Source organism: Natator depressus, chromosome 3, assembly GCF_965152275.1.
Source record: "Natator depressus isolate rNatDep1 chromosome 3, rNatDep2.hap1, whole genome shotgun sequence".
NCBI classification, from domain to species: domain Eukaryota; kingdom Metazoa; phylum Chordata; order Testudines; family Cheloniidae; genus Natator; species Natator depressus.
In genome coordinates, this window is record NC_134236.1 from 125858344 (window position 1) to 125880503 (window position 22160).

Consider the following 22160-nt stretch of genomic DNA (forward strand, 5'->3'; position numbering starts at 1 on the left):
TGTTGAGTTTTGGTATTTTTGTTTTTTAAACAATTTAAAAAAAATGAAAATAGTTCTTAAATTTATGGAGTTGCTAAATGGTTTAATACTTCAAGATTGAATGGCAAATTAGTCAAAACGTACTGAGCCTCTGCATGCTCATCTAATCCCCCTCAAACAAGCAAAGAGGCATGGATTGAAATGCCCCATCTAGTATTATAGTGAAGATGGATATATACATTACTGTTAATCGCTTCCTACACCAAGCTGCTTTTAAACCTCATTGGTTAGTCCCACCTGTTGCTAGCAAGGGAACTTCTATAAATGACTCCTGCTTTGAAAACTCCTGTATGCGGTTCTTGTGTAGCAGCCACCAGATTCTCTTGCTGAGAGAAAAGGGAAGGTGCTATACTGCACATTCAGGGAATCCCAAAGCACGTCACAAAGTAAAGTTTTATGATTTATGCGTCAGTGCTATGACTGGGCCAGTCATGGCAGTGGTCAGACTACAGAACAGGGATGAGTCAAGCAAATCTGGGGCATCCTGCAAATCTATTCTAGGTTCCCCAGCTGGATAGCCCAAGATTCAGTGTCGGCCTTCTTCTCCCCAACTGCAATGCATGGCATCAGAGTGAGTCTGGGGGATTAGGTCATAGGCACACTAGAGTGTGCATTTGTGAAAGAATTTAAGGGACAGCAGGAGAAGGGGAACCTGTGAAATACTTCAGCCAGGGCCACGCTAAAACGGGAGACATCTCAACTCCCCTGGAACAATCAAGTTACACTCTAGAGCTCAGTCGATAAAAAGCAGCCCCATTGCTGGCACTATACACCAGCGGCAGCAAAGCACAAACAAGTCACATCACACCAGCATCTCAGCCTGTCCTTGGTGGAGTGGAGATCCCCCAGGATGAAGGACCTCCATCATCGAAACTATCTTTCAAGAGAATACTAAACTGCATCTCTCTAGGGAGCCCTTCAGACAATAACCCCAGTGTCCTGGCCAATATCCCCAAAGACGGTCCTAAACCAAATGTAACCTACTATGAATGTAAAATTATGAAAAGACAGTTACCTTTCCTGTAACTGGTGTTCTTCGAGATGCATTGCTCGTGTCTATTCCACAATAGGTGTGTGTGCTCGCCACGTGCACCGGTGCTGGAAGTTTTTCCCTTAGCAGTACCTGTGGAGGGGGGGAGCACTCCCTGCGACCCCTGGAGTGGTGCCGGCCTGGTGTGGTATAAGGGGAGCTGCGCACTCCCCCCACCCTCAATTCCTTCTTGCCAGACAACTCTGACAGAGGGAAGGAGGGTGGGATGTGGAATAGACATGAGCAACGCATCTCGAAGAACACCAGTTACGGAAAAGGTAACTGTCTTTTCTTCTTTGAGTGATTGCTCACGTGTATTCCACAATAGGTGATTCCAAGCTATATCTGTTGGAGGTGGGTAGGAGGTCACAAATTCCCGGGACGGAGTATGGCCCTGCCAAACCTGGCGTCATCCCTGGTTTGGGAGACGATCGCATAATGTGAGGTGAACGTGTGAACCTAAGACCACGTAGCGGCCCTACAAATGTCCTGGATGGGGACATGGGCCACATATAAGGTTGAGGGCAGCGTACCAGTCCCCGGGATCCAGGGAGGGGATGATAGAGGCCAGTGAGACCATACAGAACTTGAGCCTCACCATGAACTGGTTTAGATCCTGCAGGTCCAGGATGGGCCTGAGTCTTCCTTTGGCCTTTAGTCGTGACCACTCTGGGAGGAAAGCACACAACCAATTGTAGAAGGGAAGCTTCATTAAGGAGGGGAGGATCCCTGAGGAGAACTGGCAGGGCGCCTCCGAGTGTCCCGTCAAAACCTCCTTTTTCCCGACTGTTTGCCCTTGGAGGACCCAGGTTGCGGGGCAGGCCGCGACTGCCTCTAAGGGCGCCTTTTATAGACCCTCAACATGCGATAGGCTGCCTCGTACTTCGGCTGGGTGGCCTGAGCGGGAGCCTGCTGCGGCCTAAACTTAGACTTGGACAGAGCCGGGACATAGAGACCCAGAGTCTGGAGGGTCGTGCAGGGGTCCTTCATGTCATGCAGCTTTGTATCCATTTGCTCCGCAAACAGAGCTTTGCCGTCAAACGGGAGATCCTGCATGGCAGCCTGCGCTCCACTGGGCAGCCCGGACAGCAGTAGCCACAACGCCCTTCTCAGGGACAGCGCCAAGGCCATGGACCGTGCTGCCATGTCTGCTGCATACAAAGCCGCTTACAGGGATGCTCTGACAGCCGCTGTACCCTCCTCCACCAGCGCCTTGAATGCTTTCTTATCACGCTCCTGGATGGAATGCTCGAACTAGGGCAGGGAACCCCACAAATTGAATTCGTACCTGCCCAGGAGTGCCTGGTGGTTTGCCACCCGCAACTAAAAACTCGAGGGAGACTAAAGCCTTCTCCCGAAAGAGTCGAGCCTCTGCAATTCTTTATTTTTCGGGGTAGGGGCTGGTTGGCCCTGCCGCTCCCTGTGGTAGATGACTCAACCACCAGGGAGTTGGGTGCCAGGTGGGTGTAGAGGCACTCGTGCCCTTTGGTGGGTACAAAGTACTTGCGTTCTGCCTTCTTAGAGATGGGGGCCAGCGAGCCGGTGTTTGCCACAAGACATTTGAAATTTTTGCCACTGCTTTGTGGAGGGGCAAAGCTACCCTGCCCGGTGCCGAAGAGGACAGCACGTTGAACAGGTAGTCTGAGGGTTCCTTCAACTACTCTACCTGGAGGTGGAGGTTTGATGCCACCCTTTTATAGATTCATAGATATTTAGGTCAGAAGGGACCATTATGATCATCTAGTCTGACCTCCTGCACAATGCAGGCCACAGAATTTCACCCACCACTCCTGCAAAAAACCTCACACCTATATCTGTGCTATTGAAGTCCTCAAATCGTAGTTTAAAGACTTCAAGGAGCAGAGAATCCTGCAGCAAGTGACCCGTGCCCCATGCTACAGAGGAAGGCAAAAAACCTCCAGGGCCTCTTCCAATCTGCCCTGGAGGAAAATTCCTTCCCGACCCCAAATATGGCAATCAGCTAAACCCTGAGCATATGGGCAAGATTCAGCAGCCAGATACTACAGAAAATTCTTTCCTGGGTAACTCAGATCCCACCCCATCTAATATCCCATCACAGGCCATTGGGCCTATTTACCATGAATATTTAATTACCAAAACCATGTTATCCCATCATACCATCTCCTCCATAAACTTATTGAGTTTAATCTTAAAGCCAGATAGATCTTTTGCCCCCACTGCTTCCCTTGGAAGGCTATTCAAAAACTTCACTCCTCTGATGGTTAGAAACCTTCGTCTAATTTCTAGTCTAAATTTCCTGGTGGCCAGTTTATATCCATTTGTTCTTGTGTCCACATTGCTACTGAGCTTAAATAATTCCTCTCCCTCTTCCTCTCTGGTATTTATCCCTCTGATATATTTATAGAGAGCAATCATATCTCCCCTCAACCTTCTTTTAGTTAGGCTAAACAAGTTTTTGATGGGCCCTAAAGTCCTCCTGCGGGACACATCCGGGGAGGGCGAGGAGGCCGGCACGGTGCTCTTGGTGTCCGCCGGCACTGGAGGATGCACCACTTGGTCAGACTCTGGGCATGGTGCCGAGGACATATGTCCCACCTACCCCCTCCTCGGAGGTCTGGAGAGGGAGGCTGACGGTGCCTCTGGGGCTCTGGCCACCGAGCGGGCTCCCACCGGGGGCTGTGTCGGGGCCATGGTGCCCACTGGTACCATTGGGCTGGCCACGGGGCCACTGCACTGGCTGTGGCACCGAAGGGCCCTGGTTGTTCAGCCTGGCTGGCCTGTCCCATAGAAGGGCGACTATAAGCGGAGGCCGGGCTGACGAACAACCTGCCGCTGTATGGGGTCTGGGAGGAACAGTGGGGCCGGGAGTGACGTTGCCCATGGGACTGCGACCTCGATGCGGAGGACCAGTACCGTCTGTAGCTGCTGCTCTGCGATCGGCTCCGACGGGCGGACCTGTGACTGCGAGGTGCCGGTGATCGATGCCCTGGGCTGCGGAGGCAATGCCTTGGCGGACTCTTGGAGTGGATTCTGAGTGGGAACAGCATCGACGTCCGTGCCATGACCGGCCATGGTAATCCCTATGAGATGAGGACCTCTGGCAACATCTGCTTCGGTCTCGTTGGTACTCACTCCGTGACGCGGAGTGGTGCCGAGAGTTTCGGTCGGACGGCACCCATCCTGACAGTCTGGTGGGAGTTGAGGGCGATCCACATGGACTACGCCCTGAACTGTCGCTGGGCGACGAACGGCGTTGGGAACATTCCCTGGAGCTGGGGGCGACTGCGGAGAACCCAGCGGTGGCTTGCTCCTGCAGCATGGTGCTGACGCTGGCGGCGCTCCTGGTACCAGCATGGACATGACGTCCCGGGCCGCCTACAGGGCCTCCTGTGTTTCCGAAGCAGCCGGGCTACTCCACTCTATGTGAGTTGGAGGCCTAGAGGCCGGAGGGAATCGAGGACTGCCCGACATGGGTCTAGTCTCTGCCCCTGGTTTCCCTCGGAGCCACTGCAAAGAAGGCGTTTCCTTTGCCTTCTTGTGCCCCGTGTATGGGGAGCGGTGCCGACTGGTAGAAGGCACCGGAAGGCCGCCGCCCACCGATGCTGCGGTGCCGACTCAGAGCGGTGCACCGGAGTAGGGGTCAGCACCAACTCCATCAGAATAGCTTGGAGCCTAATCTCTCAGTCCGAGGTGTAAATGACTTGCAAATCTTGCAAGGATCGCTGATATGGGTTTCTCCCAAACAGCGTAAACCGTCTGCGGGTGGGTCACTCCTTGGCATAGATCGCCTACAAGTGTCACACGACTTAAAACCCGGGGCGCGGGGCATGCCCCGGCCCGGGCACTCTAACTAACTGAACAGTTAACTAACTACAGATACTAGCACTGAACGAACAAAAAGTTCTGGGGACGAGCTACAGCAAAGCTGGAGCAGAGTAGTTCCGATGCACCTTCACTGGTGGCAAGAAGGAACTGAGGGTGGGGGGAGTGCGCAGCTCCCCTTATACCACGCCATGGAGGAGCCACTCCAGGGGTTGCTGGGGTGTTCCCCCTATGGGTACTGCTAGGGGAAAAACTTCTGGCACCGGTGCACTGGCGAGTATGCACACCTATTGTGGAATACACATGAGCAATCACTCGAAGAAGAATGCCCAGTTTCCCCCAAAGGTTTGCCAGCTATTCACGTGAACCTAAGCAGAGTTTCAAGTGAGCGTCTCCCCCCCCACACACACACAAATTGTGTGTGTGAACCATGCAAAACTCATTGGTTTCAGTCAAGTTTGTTTTGAATTTGGGGTCATTAGAGCGCCAAGTGAAACTTCAGGGAGGTGAAGTTCAAACCGTGTGAACCAGAACTAGTAAGTCTGGCATAGCTCTACCTCCAGAGCGCAAGGCTCTCTCCTAGGAGCTGTTAGTGAGTGCATAGTGTGTGCCATACCTGCTCACCTAATCCCATCTGACTGCTTTGTGGGATACTTTTAAAACCATTAGATGCCTAAAGGAAGAACATACTTGTCTTTAGAATAAAAATTCTTCTCCTGTTTCTCTCATCCCTTCCTTCCCCACACCAGTCCCACTTTACATTTCACTTCCCTCTCTCACTTCCCTCAGCTCCCTAACTTCTCTTGCCCCAACTCTCATTCCAACAGCACCAGAACAGGTTCCTCTGAGCCTCACATTCCCTACCTGCCAAGCTCTTCAGCGGCTCCCATAAACTCCGGGGAAACGGACCAGTCTGATGCAGAAGAACAGTTTTGCACTGACTGGTGTCCTAATGGTAAAATGGTCGACGTGGCTCCTTCTAATCCCATTGGAGTAGGGATTGCTCCTGCAGTCAGGACTCTTCTCACTAGGCCTAACGCCTGACTCAGCAGCTATAAACATGCTTCACCAGCAGACTTGGTAGTGTGAGAAATACCATAGGAAGCTTGGAAGCAGTCTTGCCAATAATCATGTCCTTTTCAGGATAATTGTGTCAATCATAAATTATATGAAAGACACTCAGATCTGTATGGCTGGCAAGTAATGGCAGGGTTGCTACTCTTTAGTTTATTCACGCTGGGCAGAGTCACATGTTTAGTGATAACTTTGTTTTTATTCCCACCATCAAAATACTTGTTTTAGATAGGGTGACCAGATGTCCTGTTTTTATAGGGACAGTCCCGTTTTTGGGGACTTTTTTTTTTTAAATGTAGGAGCCTATTACCCACTACCCCCTGTCCTGTTTTCTCACAGTTGCTATCTGGTCACCCTAGTTTTAGAGCAAGATCTGGGACCAGAGGAAGAGTACCTAAATCATCTCCCTTATGGAAACAGCCTGTATATTTCAAACGAGATGACATCAGTATGATTTATAAAAAACAAACAAAACAAAAAACAAACAAAAACAAAAAAACCCCAACCAAAAACAAAAACAAAAAAAGCCAAACACCTGTGAATTTAAAGAGAAAATTAAGTCCTTTCTATTACCTATGGCTAGAAAACTTTTACCAAAACTATTTCTGAGAAAATATTTTTAATGAAAAATCATAAGGAAAATTGGTCCAATTTTTCATCCAACACTACTTTCCATAGATGTTTTAAACCAACATACAGAACTGACTAGAAAGCTACATTCCTACTATACAACTCTACAGACTGATTTAAAATGGCTACAGAAAAAGTTATCATTCTTTATGGATTGCAATAGACTTTCCATATGGGCTGACTCTCCCATAGTTTTTGTTTTTAACTTGGTTGTATTCTCTCTTTTTGGAAGGTAAAAATTCAACAGCACTGTCAGAACTAAGCTAATGATTGATGCTTCCTGCAATGGTAGCCATCTTGTAAATTGGGAAGGAACCATTTCATTCAACCTGCCAAAGCCCAAACGTGAGAGAGACCAAGTTGGGCTTAATAGACTCAAAATAAGGGACATATGATTATTAGGGCTGTCAAGCGATGAAAAAAATTAATTGAGCTGTTAAACAATAATATCCAAAAATATTTAAACAAATAGTATTCTGTTTTCTATATTTTCAAATATATTGATTTCAATTACAATACAGAATACAAAGTGTACAGTGCTCACTTTATATTTATTTTTATTACAAATATTTGCATTGTAAAAAACAAAAGAAATAGTATTTTTTATTTCACCTAATACAAGTACTGTAGTACAACTTTCATGATAAAGAAATTGAACTTACAAATGTAGGATTATGTACATAAAAATAACTGCATTCAAAAATAAAACAATGTAAAAACTTTAGAGCCTACAAGTGCACTCAATCCTACTTCTTGTTCAGCCAATTGCTCAAACAAGTTTGTTTACATTTGTGGAGATAATGCTGCCCGCTTCTTGTTTCAATGTCACCTGAAGGTGAGAACAGGCGTTTGCATGGCATTGTTGTAGCCAGTGTCACAAGATATTTACATGTCAGATGCGATAAAGATTCTTATGTCCCTTCATGCTTCAACCACCATTCCAGAGGACATGCGTCCATGCTGATGACGGGTTCTGCTCGATAACGATCCAAAGCAGTACAGACCGACGCATGTTCATTTTCATCATTTGAGTCAGATGCCACCAGCAGAAGATTGATTTTCTTTTTTGGTGGTTCTGGGTTCTGTAGTTTCCGCATCAGAGTGTTGCTCTTTTAAGACTTCTGAAAGCATGCTCCACACCTTGCCCCCTCCGATTTTGGAAGGCACTTCAGATTCTTAAATTTTGGGTTGAGGACTGTAGTTATCTTTAGAAATCTCACACTGGTACCTGCTTTGCATTTTGTCAAATCTGCAGTGAAAGTGTTCTTAAAATGAACATGTGCTGGGTCATCATAAAAGACCGCTATAACATGAAATATATGGCAGAATGCATGTGAAACAGAACAGAAGACATACAATTCTCCCCCCGCAAAAGAGTTCAGTCACAAATTTAATTAACATATTATTTTTTTAATGAGCATCATCAGCATGGAAGCATGTCCTCTGGAATGGTGACCGAAGAATGAAGGGGCATACGAATGTTTAGCATATCTGGCGCATAAATACTGTACCTTGCAATGCTGGCTACAAAAGTGCCACGCGAACGCCTGTTCTCACTTTCAGATGACATTGTAAATAAAAAGCAGAAGGTATTATCTCCCATAAATGTAAACAAACATGTTTCTCTTAGCGATTGGCTAAACAAGAAATAGGGCTGAGTGGATTTGTAGGCTCTAAAGTTTTACACTGTTTTGTTTTTGAGTGCAGTTATGTAACAAAAATATTTCCTCATTTGTAAGTTGCACTTTCATGATAAAGAATTGCACTGCAGTACTTGTATGCTGTGAATGGAAAAATATTTCTTTTGTTTATCATTTTTACAGTAAAAAGAAAAGGAGTACTTGTGGCACCTTAGAGACTAACCAATTTATTTGAGCATAAGCTTTCGTGAGCTACAGCTCACTTCATCAGATGCAATTTTTTATTAATAAAAACAATAAAGTGAACACTGCACACTTTGTATTCTGTGTTGTAACTGAAATCAATATTTTGAAAATGTAAAAAACATCCAAAATATTTAATAAATTTCAATTGGTATTCTATTAATAGTTTAATAGTGCAATTAAAACTGTAATTAGTCCAGATTAACTTTTTTTTTAGTTAATGGCGTGAGTTAACTGCGATTAATCGAAAGCCCTAAAGATTATCTATTCAGGAAGCTGGAAAGGACGCAGGATTCACTGCTTTAGTATAAATCACTTCAGTTTCATGATTTTTCATTGCTGATAAATGAGCGCTGGGGTCAAAGGAAGGAAATAACAAAAATAATAAGACCAAAGTCTCTGGCCTATTGTGGAAAAACTCCACTGAAGTCACTGGCACTGTGCCCACTGACACTAGCAGAGAATTTGGACCTCAATATGACAACCTGTTACAGGAAAATCTAAGCCTCTGATTAAATAGTTTAAATTGCTCAGAATATTTCTGTAACAGTGTCATGTGCTCCTGTAAGAATGGTTGCAATTTTATAAACATGTCTGTTTTATTGTCTCCAGATACTCGTGAAAGAACAGTAGCGTAAATTCCCACACACAGTTTTAACCTGTTAACACCAAACGAACCTAATACAAGCGCCATCTAGTGAAGCTTGTGATCATGCAGTTACGGAGGGTGGCGGGGGGGACCTCACTGCTGCCTGCTTGTTTTGACTTCAACTTGGTAAGGACCCTATGCATAAATAATGCTACAAGTTCACATGCAACAATAAAACATTGTATTTCCTAGCATAGCGTTGTCATTTGGTTTCAGTTTTTTGGGATCCCAGTTTCACCAGTACACTCCCACATCCTGCTAGTAGGATAGTTCAGCTATCCTGAAAATTGTTATTAAATTATATTTTATTGCAATGGTGCCTCAGGACCCCAATCATAAACCAGGGTCCCACTGTGCTAGGGCTGTGCAAGCACACAAGAGACAGTCCCTGCCCAATGCACTGTCATCACAGCACAACACAATTTTCACATCATCATGTGTTACAACACGTGAAATAACAGGCTAGACTGTGGACCCCTTACTGATAAAAGAAGCAGGTATGTCTACACTGTGTTTTAAAACCCTCAATAGTGAGTCTCAGAGCTCGCACTACAGCAGTAAACCGCTGTGGAGACATTTGGGCTCTGGCTAGAGTTTGGGCTCTAAAGCCCAGGGAGGAAGGTGGGTTTCAGAGCCTGATTCATCAGTGCAGGATAAATAGCTGCTCAAAAATGCTCTTTCTACAATTCTTCTTCCCCATCTAGCTTCTGAGGGATTACCAAGATCCAGAACTCACTTGCCACCCCAGTTTCACTTTCTCAGCTTGACATGCAACCTTGAGAAATAAACTGGTCTTCTATTTAAGGCAGCAGTGTTCTCTAGTGCTTAAGGTGAAAATGACATGCTCAGCAGTGAAGATTCAGGGGGATAGCTCCTATTTATTTATTTTTAAAATCAGAAGAGGAATGTAAGTCCTCCCAACAACCTTTTACAGATCCACAAGCACTGCTGAGAGGGACTCCAGGAAAGAAGCCCCATTAGCAATGGGTGGGTAGCAAATTCCCAGTATCCACATCTGGGGAGCTGCAACCTATGGAAACTGGTTTTTGTGGACCAGCTGTGATTTCTAGGCATTGCAACAGAATTCTGCCTAGTTTCAAAGTCTAGTTAAATTTGCTAATTGACAAAAATGTCTTTAGCTCTCACATGTACAAACCCAAGTGTTTAAATGCAAAGACATGAATACTTAACGATATTGTAAATCTTACATTAACAAAACACACAGCACAATCTCTGCTGGCATAACTGATTTGAATTTAATAGAAGCTGTTGGGTCCTCAACACTTTTGAAAGACAGGCCATTTATGTAGGTGCCTAAGCAAGTGTTGAGGACCCAACATACATAGCTTCTAAAGTCATCTGCAAAGGAAAGACCACTGGGTTTGTACTGCATGAGCAGGTGTTTACTTTAACACACAGTCCACAAATAAGGCAAAGTCCAAAATGACCACTCTTTCTGGGGTTTGGATTTGTTGGATTATTGCTGATTTTTTATTATCCCTCAGTATTACATCATAGGGATTTTTTTTAAAAAGTCTTTGCAACATACAAGATCTTTAAGCATAAGAAAACTGCTGTCTAAAATGTATCCCCTTGAGTTACCAATAAATCTTGAGCACAAACAGACGCTATAGGTTTGGGTTGTCAGAAGTTGTGTTAAACCATCTGCAGAACTGCATTTTAGGTGCTCAAATGTTATAAAGAAGCAAAAAAAAAAATTGCACATAACCTACAAAGGATAAGAAATGTGGGTACCTTTAATGACTACGTGAGGGCCTGAAAAGTGATTTTATTGGTTCACATGCATAGTCCTCTTTTCTTTTGAATTACTTTGGAAACGAGAGAGAGTACTTAACAGTAACTGTTGCTCTTCAAAAGTCACCTCCATGCATTCATAGTACACGCCCGCCTTCCCCTCTGTTTTGGAATCCTATATAATGTCAGGACTCCACAGGTAGGGAGGCGCATTCCCTTTGCAGAATAGGGCAAGAAGTTCAACTTCACGCAAGATCTCTTTTGCGCAATCCTCCCCCCATCAACACACACAGCTTTTCAAGGCAGTTCCACAGCTCAACACCAAGAACACAATATCCCACAAGTGCGAATGCACAGAGGCAATTCTCAAAGAAGAGTAAGTCACACACAGATATTGCATTTCCCAGTGATGCCTAAAAACCAACTCCCAAAAATTTACGCATCTCTCTCAGTCTTCCAGCATCATAAGGGACCATCCTCCTCATTTCAGTTTACATCTGTTTTATTTCATGTATCATAGGAGAGCAAGGAGATCATTTGTTTTTTCCACAAATCAGAATTTTGTGATTGCTACATTAGAAAAAAAAATTTGTTTTAAACATTTTGATATTTCTTAAAATATTTTAGTCCTAATTTCCTCTGAAAGTGGCTGTCCTATACTTGCATTTTATAGTACTAGCCTATTCAAATACACACTTTTTAGCCTTATCTAAACGGAGCTCTCTCTTAGAATGTCCCATTCTTGCATCATCACCAGGTCAGCTCCACTGGTGGTACCAACAGCGAGAGCTCCAGAGTAATTAACGTGTAAGCTCAGAATAGACACAGCCTTACTTTTGTGGCTTGTGTTCCACATTAAAAAATAAGAAGATTAAAAGCACAGTAGGTGATTGTGCTAGGGATTCAGCATCCATTAAACTACCTGGCAGCGTTGCTTTAAAGTAAAGTCCAAATTTTAGTTTTTACATAAAATGGGGGGGAGGCGGGGAGGGTGCTTTATAAAAGCTAACATTTAATGGATTTAATTAAATATCAATACATTCTTGCAAGTGACTTACTGAAAGAAAAAGTGAAATGCACTAATTTGTTTTCATACACCAAAAATGGTGAAAACTAAGCCAGCTTTCTAAGAATCTTTTGTCTTTACTCATCAATAATTATTAGTGACTCAGGCAAGGACTTTTTTTAAAAGAGGATTATTTTTAATCTCACTGTGTTCTTAAGAACATTTTCCAGTTTAATCAGTCATTTTTCTTCTTGCAACAAGCTCACTTTCCAGGAGAAAATCCTGAGTTTGAAACTTTCAATAATTCCCCACCAACAGACCAACTTGCCCACCCTCCCATGAAAGGAGGGGATTTATAGTTAAATTGTATTAATGCTAATGGGTGTTATTCACATAAACCCTGCATATTAATATTAGAAAAGACAACTCCTACAACTTCAAAAGGGTATGGGGAAAAAAATCTCTTAAATTTTCCAGTCAAGCCTTCTATTTCTTTCTAAACATTTCCCTATATTTTCAGTAGGCAAATCCCCCTTCTTTTCCCACAAAATAAAAATTCATACCTTTTTTCTTCCTTGCTGTTCAAGAGTTTGCTTGAAGTTGAGATCAGACATTTGGATCTGAATTCGTTGCTTTTGAACTTTCTTGTTCAACAAATCCCTGTAACGCACATACATGGCATTTCTCAGCCTGTATAGATTTTTGTAGTTTTCAAGATGGCGCTGGAAGAAAATATCCACATGAATTTGGGGTTTGGGTTTGTTTATTTTTTGTTAAATGTGTATTTTCTTTCCACCTTTACACTAACCACTTCCATTTCCAAAATAACTGGACATGGACTTTCCTCATCAGAATATAGGCTCACTTGTAGAGTTGTGCAGGAGCCAGATTTTTTGCTTCGGAGAAAGAGTTTCGCAATTTTGAATTTTTTTCCGTTCTGGAACAGAATGAAGCTTTTTTTTTTTTTTTTTTTTTTTTTTTGAGATTTCCCATGAATCAAATTTTCAAAAAACCCCTGCAATGTGAAACAATGTTTTGATCATCCCAATGTGGACTCGTCTCATTTTATAAAAAAAAAAAATCAGTCATTTTGAAACAGAAAAATCAAAAATGCTCCATTCCAAAAAGGTTAAAATGCAGCGTTTCAAAATGACATTCAAATTCACTTTCAACGAATCTGCATTTTCCAACCAGCTCTACTCATTTCTGTTCTAAGTACAGACATCAGAAACACTACAAACAGGGAATGGAGTCAGAATCCATGTGCTGAGTGGGATCCCTAACTCCCAAATGAGGAGGGACTGGGAGTGAAGGAGAGAACATCTTGCATTGCTCGCAAAGAAGTCATTATGGGCATCCATCTGCTGTGAGGAATGGATGATACTTGAGATTGTGTTTAGGTGGATATCAACAGGAAAGAAGAAGTTGGGAGGGGGGTGACGAGAACATGTCCTTCTCATCTAATGGCTGTATCGATAGTATTTCTCTCTGCAATCCCCTCTAGCAGAGGCATTGGCTCTTCCAATTCTGCACTGAAATCCTGTGCAATCCCACTGATTTCAACAGGATGTAAATCAGCACAGAATTTGGTCCCTGAAGTAAGCTGGTAGGCACCACTAGAAGTTACACTCAGTCCTCATTTGAAAGCAAGGAGGAAAAGAAGGCTCCTGGGCCCTGGAACTCCTGGAAAGATGGAAGAAAAAGACAAGGAAGTTATGAAGTGACTGCAGCAGCACCACCATTGTAGTTTAAACAATTACAATAAACGCTTTTTTATCCTGCATGTTGGAGGAATGGGGGGTGTTGGTAAGTGAAAAATTCCAGTCAACTAAGAGGAAAGGAGTTTGGGTGCAGGGTTGGGAGTTTGGGTATGGGAGGGGGCTTGGGGCAGAGGGTTGAGGTGCCGGATCCGGGGGGTGCTCACCTTGGGCGGCTCCCCGCAAGTGGCGACCTGTCCCTGCTGCTCTTAGGCAGATCTGCATGCTGCCCCCACCCAGACTGCTGGCTCTGCAGCTCCCACTGGCTGGGAACCGCAGCCAATACGAGCTGCGGACGCAGCGCTTGCAGCGGACGCAGCGCACAGAGCCGCCTAGCCGCACTTCCACCTAGGAGCAATAGAGATACGTTGCCGCTTCTGGGGAGCCAGGAGGAGCCAGGCTGGGAACCTGCCAGCCCCATGCCAACTAGACTATAAACCAAACTTTCTATGAAGATTAAAAATGCCAGTTTATAGAGCTTTCCAGTTGGTACAGGGCCTGATAACACAACTTTTACTGTATTTAAAACCTGTCAAAGCTTTTGATGAAACATTCCTAGAAGGCTGAGAAATAGTTCAGCAGAAAGAGGGGCGATTGCTGCTGTGAAAACAGAGAAGCATATTCTGCAGTGCTGACTGGAAGGGGCTCACTTCACATTTCGCCTCCACAACCCTCCAGCAGTGGATGAATTCTAATCCACATATCTAAGCATCTTTTTTTATGCAGTACCTGGATTAAGGCGCAGGCACCAACATTCAGCAATGATTCCTGTCATAAGACATCTTCAGAGTGACTAGCTTCACAAAGCATTAGAGAGAAAGAGACACCTGTAATCATGCTCTTTTAAAGAAGCTTTTGATGTGACAAATAAAACCAAGAGAACGGAGAAGAAAAAGAGAACAAGTCACAAGTTTGGGGGGGGGGTGTTTGTTTTTTTATAAGCAGTTTCAGTTTAGGCTCATTCTGGAGATTATCTGGAAAAATCTTATTAAAAAAATAAAAAGCCCTTTGCTATTTTAACAGTTGTTTTGTGTATCCCTACTTGCTTTATAGAGCCTTTAAATTAAAGGTGGGGGGAGGGGGGAAGAGACACAATGAAAGACAAAGATCTTTGAAATATTTAGGAATTTCTTATGATGATAAAATACAGCTAAGGAAATGGACATAAGACAGGGCATGTGAGTTAACACTTTTTAAAATACTTCCTTACTCCAGGATCTTTTGGGCTTCTTGGGAAAAGTTTTAGTAGAACTTCCATTTAAGTCAATTGACTGCTGGGACTTACAGGGCTGCGCTTGAAACACTCATTATTTGGATGCTCTAGGTATGAGACAGATTTTTTTTTTTTCAAATGAAAATCAAAGTGCCAGCAAGTCACTATATGGAATACCTCATAAAAAGAGAGCATACTATGTATGGAAAAAAGTGACTTGCGATCAACTGTTGGCTGCAGTGACTCTGTCAGCTAAGTCACAGTGCACATACAGGTCCTATATGGCTAGCACTTATCAGACAATTAGAAGGTCTCCTTGAATGATATCGTGAAATTAAATAATGGATAATTCAGGTACCAGAATTCTCTCTCAGCCAAGCTTGCATCTACAACATTGTATTAAAGAATACCGTAAGTATTCCGGTACCTAGAATACTATCCAGTAGTATACTTAGGGCCCAGTTCCGTGCTAGTGAAGTCAATGAGTCTTGCCATCAACTTCAGTAGCTCAAGAACAGGCCCTTCGGGGTCAGGTTTATAATGAAAGATGGCTGAAAAATCCATGAGCAAAACTGCACACCTATGTTTATACATGCAATTACTATGACTGCATGTTCAATACTAATTACAGTAGAACCTGAGAGTTATGAACACCTTGGGATGGGAGGTTGTTCATAACTCTGAAATGTTCGTAATGCTGAACAAAACGTCATGGTTGTTCTTTCAAAAGTTTGCGACTGAACATTGACTTAATACAGCTTTGAAACTTTACTATGAAGAAGAAGAAAAATGCCATTTTTAACCATCTTCATTTTAAATGAAACCAGAACAGAAACAGGCTTTTTTTAGTAGTTTACGCTTAACACAGTACTGTACTGTATTTGTTTTTCTGGTGTCCAGTATCAGGGGGTAGCTGTGTTAGTCTGTATCCACAAAAACAGCAGAGAGTCCGGTGGCACCTTAAAGACTAACCGATTTATTTGGGCATAAGCTTTCGTGATGCATCTGAAAGAGTGGGGTTTTTACCCACAAAAGCTTATGCCCAAATAAATCGGTTAGTCTTTAAGGTGCCACCGGACTCCCTGTTGTTTTTACTTTTTGTACGTCTCTCTCTCTCTGCTGCTGCCTGTTTGCGTACTTCCAAATGAGGTGTGTGGTTGACCAGTCAGTTCATAACTCTGATGTTACGTAACTCTGAGGTTCTACTGTACATACAAAATCCCAACAATTGTGCGTGCAAATGTAAGAGCACAATTGTACACATACTTTATACACAAATCTCAAAATGCCTTTAAAAATTTGGGTCCACTGTGTATTACATAGTAAGTCATTTGAACACTAGTAATAAACTTATATCCACTGTACCGTTCAATACTTAAAGCTGGAAGTGCATAAGTATCATACAATACAACAGCCAGTGCTTTCTTGTGCCTTTGAGCTAAATGCATGTGCAATATCAGTTTTATGTCTGATCTATCTGGGAACGATATGCTGCATTTGTTTGGTGACAGGTGAATCTACCAGGTCTTTTCTTTCTCTATCTTCTATGACCCGGTGTTCTTAATTCTAAATTAGAAGGAACTTAAGTTTGAATTATTTTGTTCATTTTTCTGTGTATTCAAAGTGCCAATATACTACCCACTATTATACTGATAACACTCTGCATATTTACAGATAGAATATAAATATTCTTAGGTTAATATATTGAAGAATAACTGAAATAATCTCAAAGTATTATAGTGAGTTCCCAGCAGATGGTGCTGTTGACTATGGTCTGGTTCAATACTACCAGGTTCCCACTGGCCCAAGAGGAGCATATTGTCATCCATTTCACCCCTGCCCCAGCAGAAGAATTTCTGTGATCAGTGGCTCAGTAAATTGCCAGGCCCCAAATCCATTTTCAGTAGATATCCGTGCTTTACTCAATGGCAGCTAAGAAAGTAAGGGTGCCTGCTTTTCTAAATAAACTGTTTTGGACCCTGACAACAGAGTTATGTTTGGATTGCCAAGTTCCCAAAGAACTTTATATAGCATCATAGTTGTATGGTGATATGATGTAACAACCCACAACGTCGGGGTCAATGCTGACTCCATCAGGACGGTCCGGAGCCTAATGTCTCTCTCTCTCTCGGTCCGAGGCTTAAACAACTTGCAAATCTTGCAGTGATCGCTTAGATGGGTTTCGCCCAGTGTAAACAGTCTGTGTACGGATCACTCACTGGCATCGGTCGCCTACAAGTGTTCCACAACTTAAAACCCAGGCGTGGGGTATGCCCCGGCCCAAGCGCACTAACTAAATAACTACTAACTACAGGTACCATACACTGACCTAACAAGAGCTCTGGGGACAAGCTGCAGCAAAGCTGGAGCAGAGCAGTTCCGAAGCACCTTCACTGGCCGCAAGAAGGAACTGAGGGTGGGGGGAGCGTGCAGCGCCCTTATACTGCGCCATGGAGGCGCCACTCCAGGGGTCGCTAGGGGCACTCCCCTACAGGTACTTCTAGGGGGAAAACTTCCGACACCAGTGCACATGGCGAGCACGCACACCTACTGTGCAATAGACGTGAGCAACCACTCAAAGAAGAAAAACTGCCTTACATTACATGACATAAGGTGGTACCTGGCAACTGCCACATTATGAAACGAACATTCACAAATATTGTCTATATAATGTTTACTTTAGCTAAACTTTCAGTTTGATGTTTCTAATTCTAATCTAACCTAATTCTAAAGATGAGAATTCTAATCTGCTTACAAATAGCTAATAAGATGTACTACCCATTTATCTGCAAGCTGCTATAAAAAAAAAAAATCTGTTGTAAGAGCAACCTGACTCTCCCATTAAGTGTACTGGTAATTACAGCTACCTCAATTCCCATGCGTCTTCCTGTTTGCCTTCGCCTTAGTAATATAGGTACCAGAAGTGCCTTTTTTGAGGAGAGTTTTTATACAAGAACTGGATCATTGGGTCCAATTTTTAAGAGCAACGTCACCGAAATTAATGGAATACCACGTAAGGGTAAAATGGGCATTAACATCAGCATCAACTCCTTTATCAGCCAAAGGAATGAATAAGCCTTACAACCAGAGAAGCCATCAGGCCATGTGGATAACAATGGAGAGCTCTTTGGGTTCTGGCAATCCAAATGTTCTAACTCTACGGAATTATTACACACAGTAGTTTAAGTTATCTGCAAACATCATACTGGAATTACCTGTTCTAGCAGGGCCTGTTTCATTGCATCTTCCTTGTCTTCATCACTAAATGATGATTTGTTGTTCCTCTTCTTCCCGGTGTCATCTTTCGTCATCTTTTTGGGGGTTTTGTCATTCTGGGCAGAAATATATGGATGTCAAAACAGGGGGCCGATCAATCATGGCTAGGATAAGTGCCACACTTTAACATGTGCATACCTTCTTCAGTGCATAACAGAACCCTTGCTTTGTCTCTTTCACTGAAACCAAAAAGAGTAGCCGAATAATACAAAAATTAAATTTTCAGAATTGTGGAGCTGATGCTTGGCTCAGTTTGAGAATTTGTTTATAAATTTTAATCCATAAATATTTTCCACTCAGTTATTGTTCAGTATTAATATGAGTTAGTAAAGTATTCCATAGAATATATACAAACTAGTATAAGAACTTTGTTTCTATGGCTTTCAGTAACGGACTTCACTGTATGTGCTTGAACCAAATCACTGGGAGATCTCCCATAGCCCACCTCCAAGTGCAAACGCCTCATGAACGGCTATATCTACTTAATTGAATTTTCACCTTTTTTTAAAAAGCAATTTTGAATGGTGTACACCCACCCACCCACTTCCAGAGTCTAATCCGAATTACCAAACATACACCTTCATGAAACTGGAGGTAGAGATGTAAACTCGTATCAACAATTTAATATAGATTTCTGCTCCTCTTGAAAGTAACACACACAAAGCACCTGGGATAATGCAGTGCTAAATCATTGGCCCTAGGGACAGGATTTTGCAAGCTGCACCAGCAAACTATAGAAGTTTCCCCAGACATACTTTACAATCTCTACCAGAACCCAAAGTTTGCTAGATGCAGATGCACGCACATACAAAACTCAAAAGTTCCAAATCAAGGGACCTGTAATGTGCATTGATGGGTCCAACACACTCAGTAAATGCTTCTAAACTCAGAAATGTTGGAATATCAAGGTGTCACAGATTATTTCTTGTAATTTCTATAAGAATTTAAGAATCACAGACCCTCCCTAAAAAGAAAAGTTAAACTAGAGATAAAGCAGTGAGATCATATCAATGCCTTACTCAAACTAAACCTGATTAGAACATTGTGGCTTTACAAACAACAAATATTAGAGGACCAGGAAACTCTACATCAAGATAAATAAAATGAAGCATGGAAAGGCAGAACTGAAGTACCCAATCACCCTTAACTCTGACCTTAAAATACTCTGTACACTGTTTGTGCTGCCCTGTCTGGTTTATTAAGTATCTTTCAGGCTGTATCCAGAATTTGGAACAATTTACCAAGCACCGTTGTGGATTTCCCATCAGACAATTTTTAAATCAATCTTGATTTAAAATCTAGGCATTATTTTGGGGGAAGTTCTGTGGCCTGTGTTATACAGTAGGTCAAACTGGATGATCACAATCGTCCCTTCTGGTCTGAGAATCTATAAATCTAGAAAATGATCAGGATCCCAGTATTTAGAGAGCAGACATGTTCAAAGTAAGGATCTGGTAGCCTTTGATCTTGAGATGTTTGTTAGAATTGCAGTTAGCGAAGGCTGTTGGTTGCAGAGTGAATGTACTATGAGTGAGTATTTGTGTCTCTCTCAGCCTGTTCTGGACTACTCTAGGTGCTCATTTTCTTATCTTGAAGCCATGGCTGCAAGAAAACATTTAATTTAATATAGCGAATTCTGACTGTGGAAAACTTGTTTTGCTTCATTTATTTTTAAATCACAAACTTATGGCTTGTTTGTTCATCAACCAGCCTTGCCTTACTTGGCCCATCTCATAGGCCTACCATGTTCCTAAATTACTCCCATAAAATGAGCCCCCGGGAGGGTGATATTCCTGGGAATTTGGTCCCAACAGAAACCAATCATTGTATGAGGCATGTGGCAGGTTTTGTACCTTGTCAACCCCTTTGATTCCAGGGGGGGCGAGGTTAACCCCGCCTCCCGGCTTCTACACCAGTTCTACAACCTCCCCGGTAGTCAGGGCTGTATGGCCCAATGGCCAGAGTCCCTCTAAATCTTCTTCCCCTGGTGGGATAGCGCGGCATAGCAGCCGGAGTCCCCATAGTGCGCTCCTAAAGCAACATGGCTCAATGGCCAGAGTCTCCCGAAACTCTCTTCCTCTGATGGGACAGCGTGGCCTAGTGGCCGGAGTCTCTATAGGGAGCTCCTAAAGTGGTGTGGCCTGAGGGCCAGAATCCCTCTAAGTCCTCTTCCCCTCGTAGGATAGTCCGGCCCAGCAGCCGGAGTTCATCTATCTCCTTTGAGGTAAGAGAGGGGTCGATGAACTATGTTGTCACAAAAAAGGGGGGAGGGGTTAGAGACCCCCAGTAGGGGAGCCCGGGCCCACCCGCCTTCACCGGGCTCCAACTCAGGGCCCTGTCATTGATGGCGTGATCTGCCCCGGGTCAGCGGGGAATCCTACTGCAACACGCTGCCCTCAGAATGCTGGGAGATACCACTCCCTTCCCTTTCCTGGGTCACTTTCTACCAGTTCTCCAAATGTAGCAGTCCCTGTGGCATCAGGGTCTTCAGGTTCCTCAGCCCCTGGGGCTCCCTAGGGTTCCCACAGCTGCCAGTCTCTGGTCCCACTTCCTGGCCCCTTGGCTCCCTCCTGTACAAGTTGCCACTGCTCCTGGGCTGGAGCCTCTGCTGGGTGTCCTCCTTCCACAGCCGCCAGCCCTGACTGAGCAGCTCTGCAGGCTTTTATACTTGACTCTCTGTTGGAGCATGCCCAGCAGAGCCTCAGGGGCGTGGCTTCCTCTGCCAGCAGGGAAGGGTTGACTGTCTCATTCCCAGTCCGCCCCATCACAAGGCAACTCTTAAAAAGTCCAGATTTGCATGGTAATTGTTTTGGGAGCGACAGAAGCACTCACACCAATAATTAAGTGGTTGGGAGCTAAAATAAATCAAATTTAAAAAAAAAAGTTAATCTACTTCTCAGATTAAAGTAAATTGTTTAAGATTGTTGTTTGAGATTCAGTGTGAACACTTCCCTTTTGCTGACAGGAGACCAAAGTTGATATCGGAAACTGCTACCTCAGAAATAAATTTGGTACTATTTAAAAAAAAATGTTTATGCAACTCCGTATATTCTTCCACAGTGATACAATTGGTTGTAATAACATGTCCAGGACAGCATTGAATTTATATTGGTAGTTTGTGTTTTATACAATACTTTTCATTCAGTAAAGCACACAGGACAAAAGTTTGCTAAAAATATAGAAAAATAAGAATGATTTACATATAAAAAGAATCTGTGTTAAAAACAAAAAACCCAAACTATTGATTTGCCTCCTATTTACAAAAATCTGTCTCTTTGGATGGGGACCAAGGTACAGCTCAATAGGCACATTGCTCACAGTTGGAAGAATCCCCCTTGCATTGTAAGTAATTCCTTGCTACCAAGGACACACTGCAAACATGCATAATCCTGGCCATTCCTGTCCTGCAGAAAGGTCTGTGTGTGAATACTGAGTTTAGAAAAATGGCAGACTGCCATGGCACAGCAGTTGCAACAAAAGCGAGAAGAAGAGAGCCTGGACTGAGCTCAACTCTGCTTCAAGCAAAATGCATCAACTGTAGCAAAAAATGTGATGGAGATATAAAACACTGCCATTGTTGTGAAGCCAGTTCTATTTGAGGGGAAGAAGAAAATCTGACAGAAGAGCTAAACTCAAAACTGTCACAGGAGACGCCTCCCAATGCCTTTGATGGGCTAACAACCCAGGTGCCCGAATCAAGACCTGAGACAATCATTAGCACACTGTCTCAAAGGCTCAGAGGTCCCTATCAAAAGTAAATCAGTGGAATAAATATCCTTTATATTTCAGATGCAGAAATACCTATTCCCATGCTGGGGTAGCCTTCAGTGATACATGGCTCGTGTCTGAAGAGAGATTTACTGACAATCCAAACACACGCTCTTTACTCCTCTCCAAGCATGTATGATTACTTTGCTTAGGGCTGGTCTACACTACGGGGGAGGGGGGGAAATCGATCTAAGTTACGTAGCTGAAGTCAACGTACTGTGACAAAGCTCTGTCCTTGCCTCCGTGGGTCCTGTGTTTCCTAGAGGATTTCACTAG

General features: G+C 43.5%; 1 protein-coding gene across 1 annotated transcript in view; it reads right to left on the reverse strand.

Annotated features, from left to right (window-relative positions):
• LOC141985044 (uncharacterized) overlaps positions 1 to 22160 on the reverse strand; it is a 99718-nt gene that overhangs the window by 64381 nt on the left and 13177 nt on the right. Inside the window, exons 2-3 of the mRNA XM_074948750.1 lie at positions 18056 to 18172; positions 12434 to 12592 (exon numbers count right to left, since the gene is read on the reverse strand). Coding sequence (XP_074804851.1) covers positions 12434 to 12592; positions 18056 to 18151 — 255 coding nt within the window. The 5' untranslated portion in view covers positions 18152 to 18172. The remainder of the gene's footprint in view (positions 1 to 12433; positions 12593 to 18055; positions 18173 to 22160) is intronic.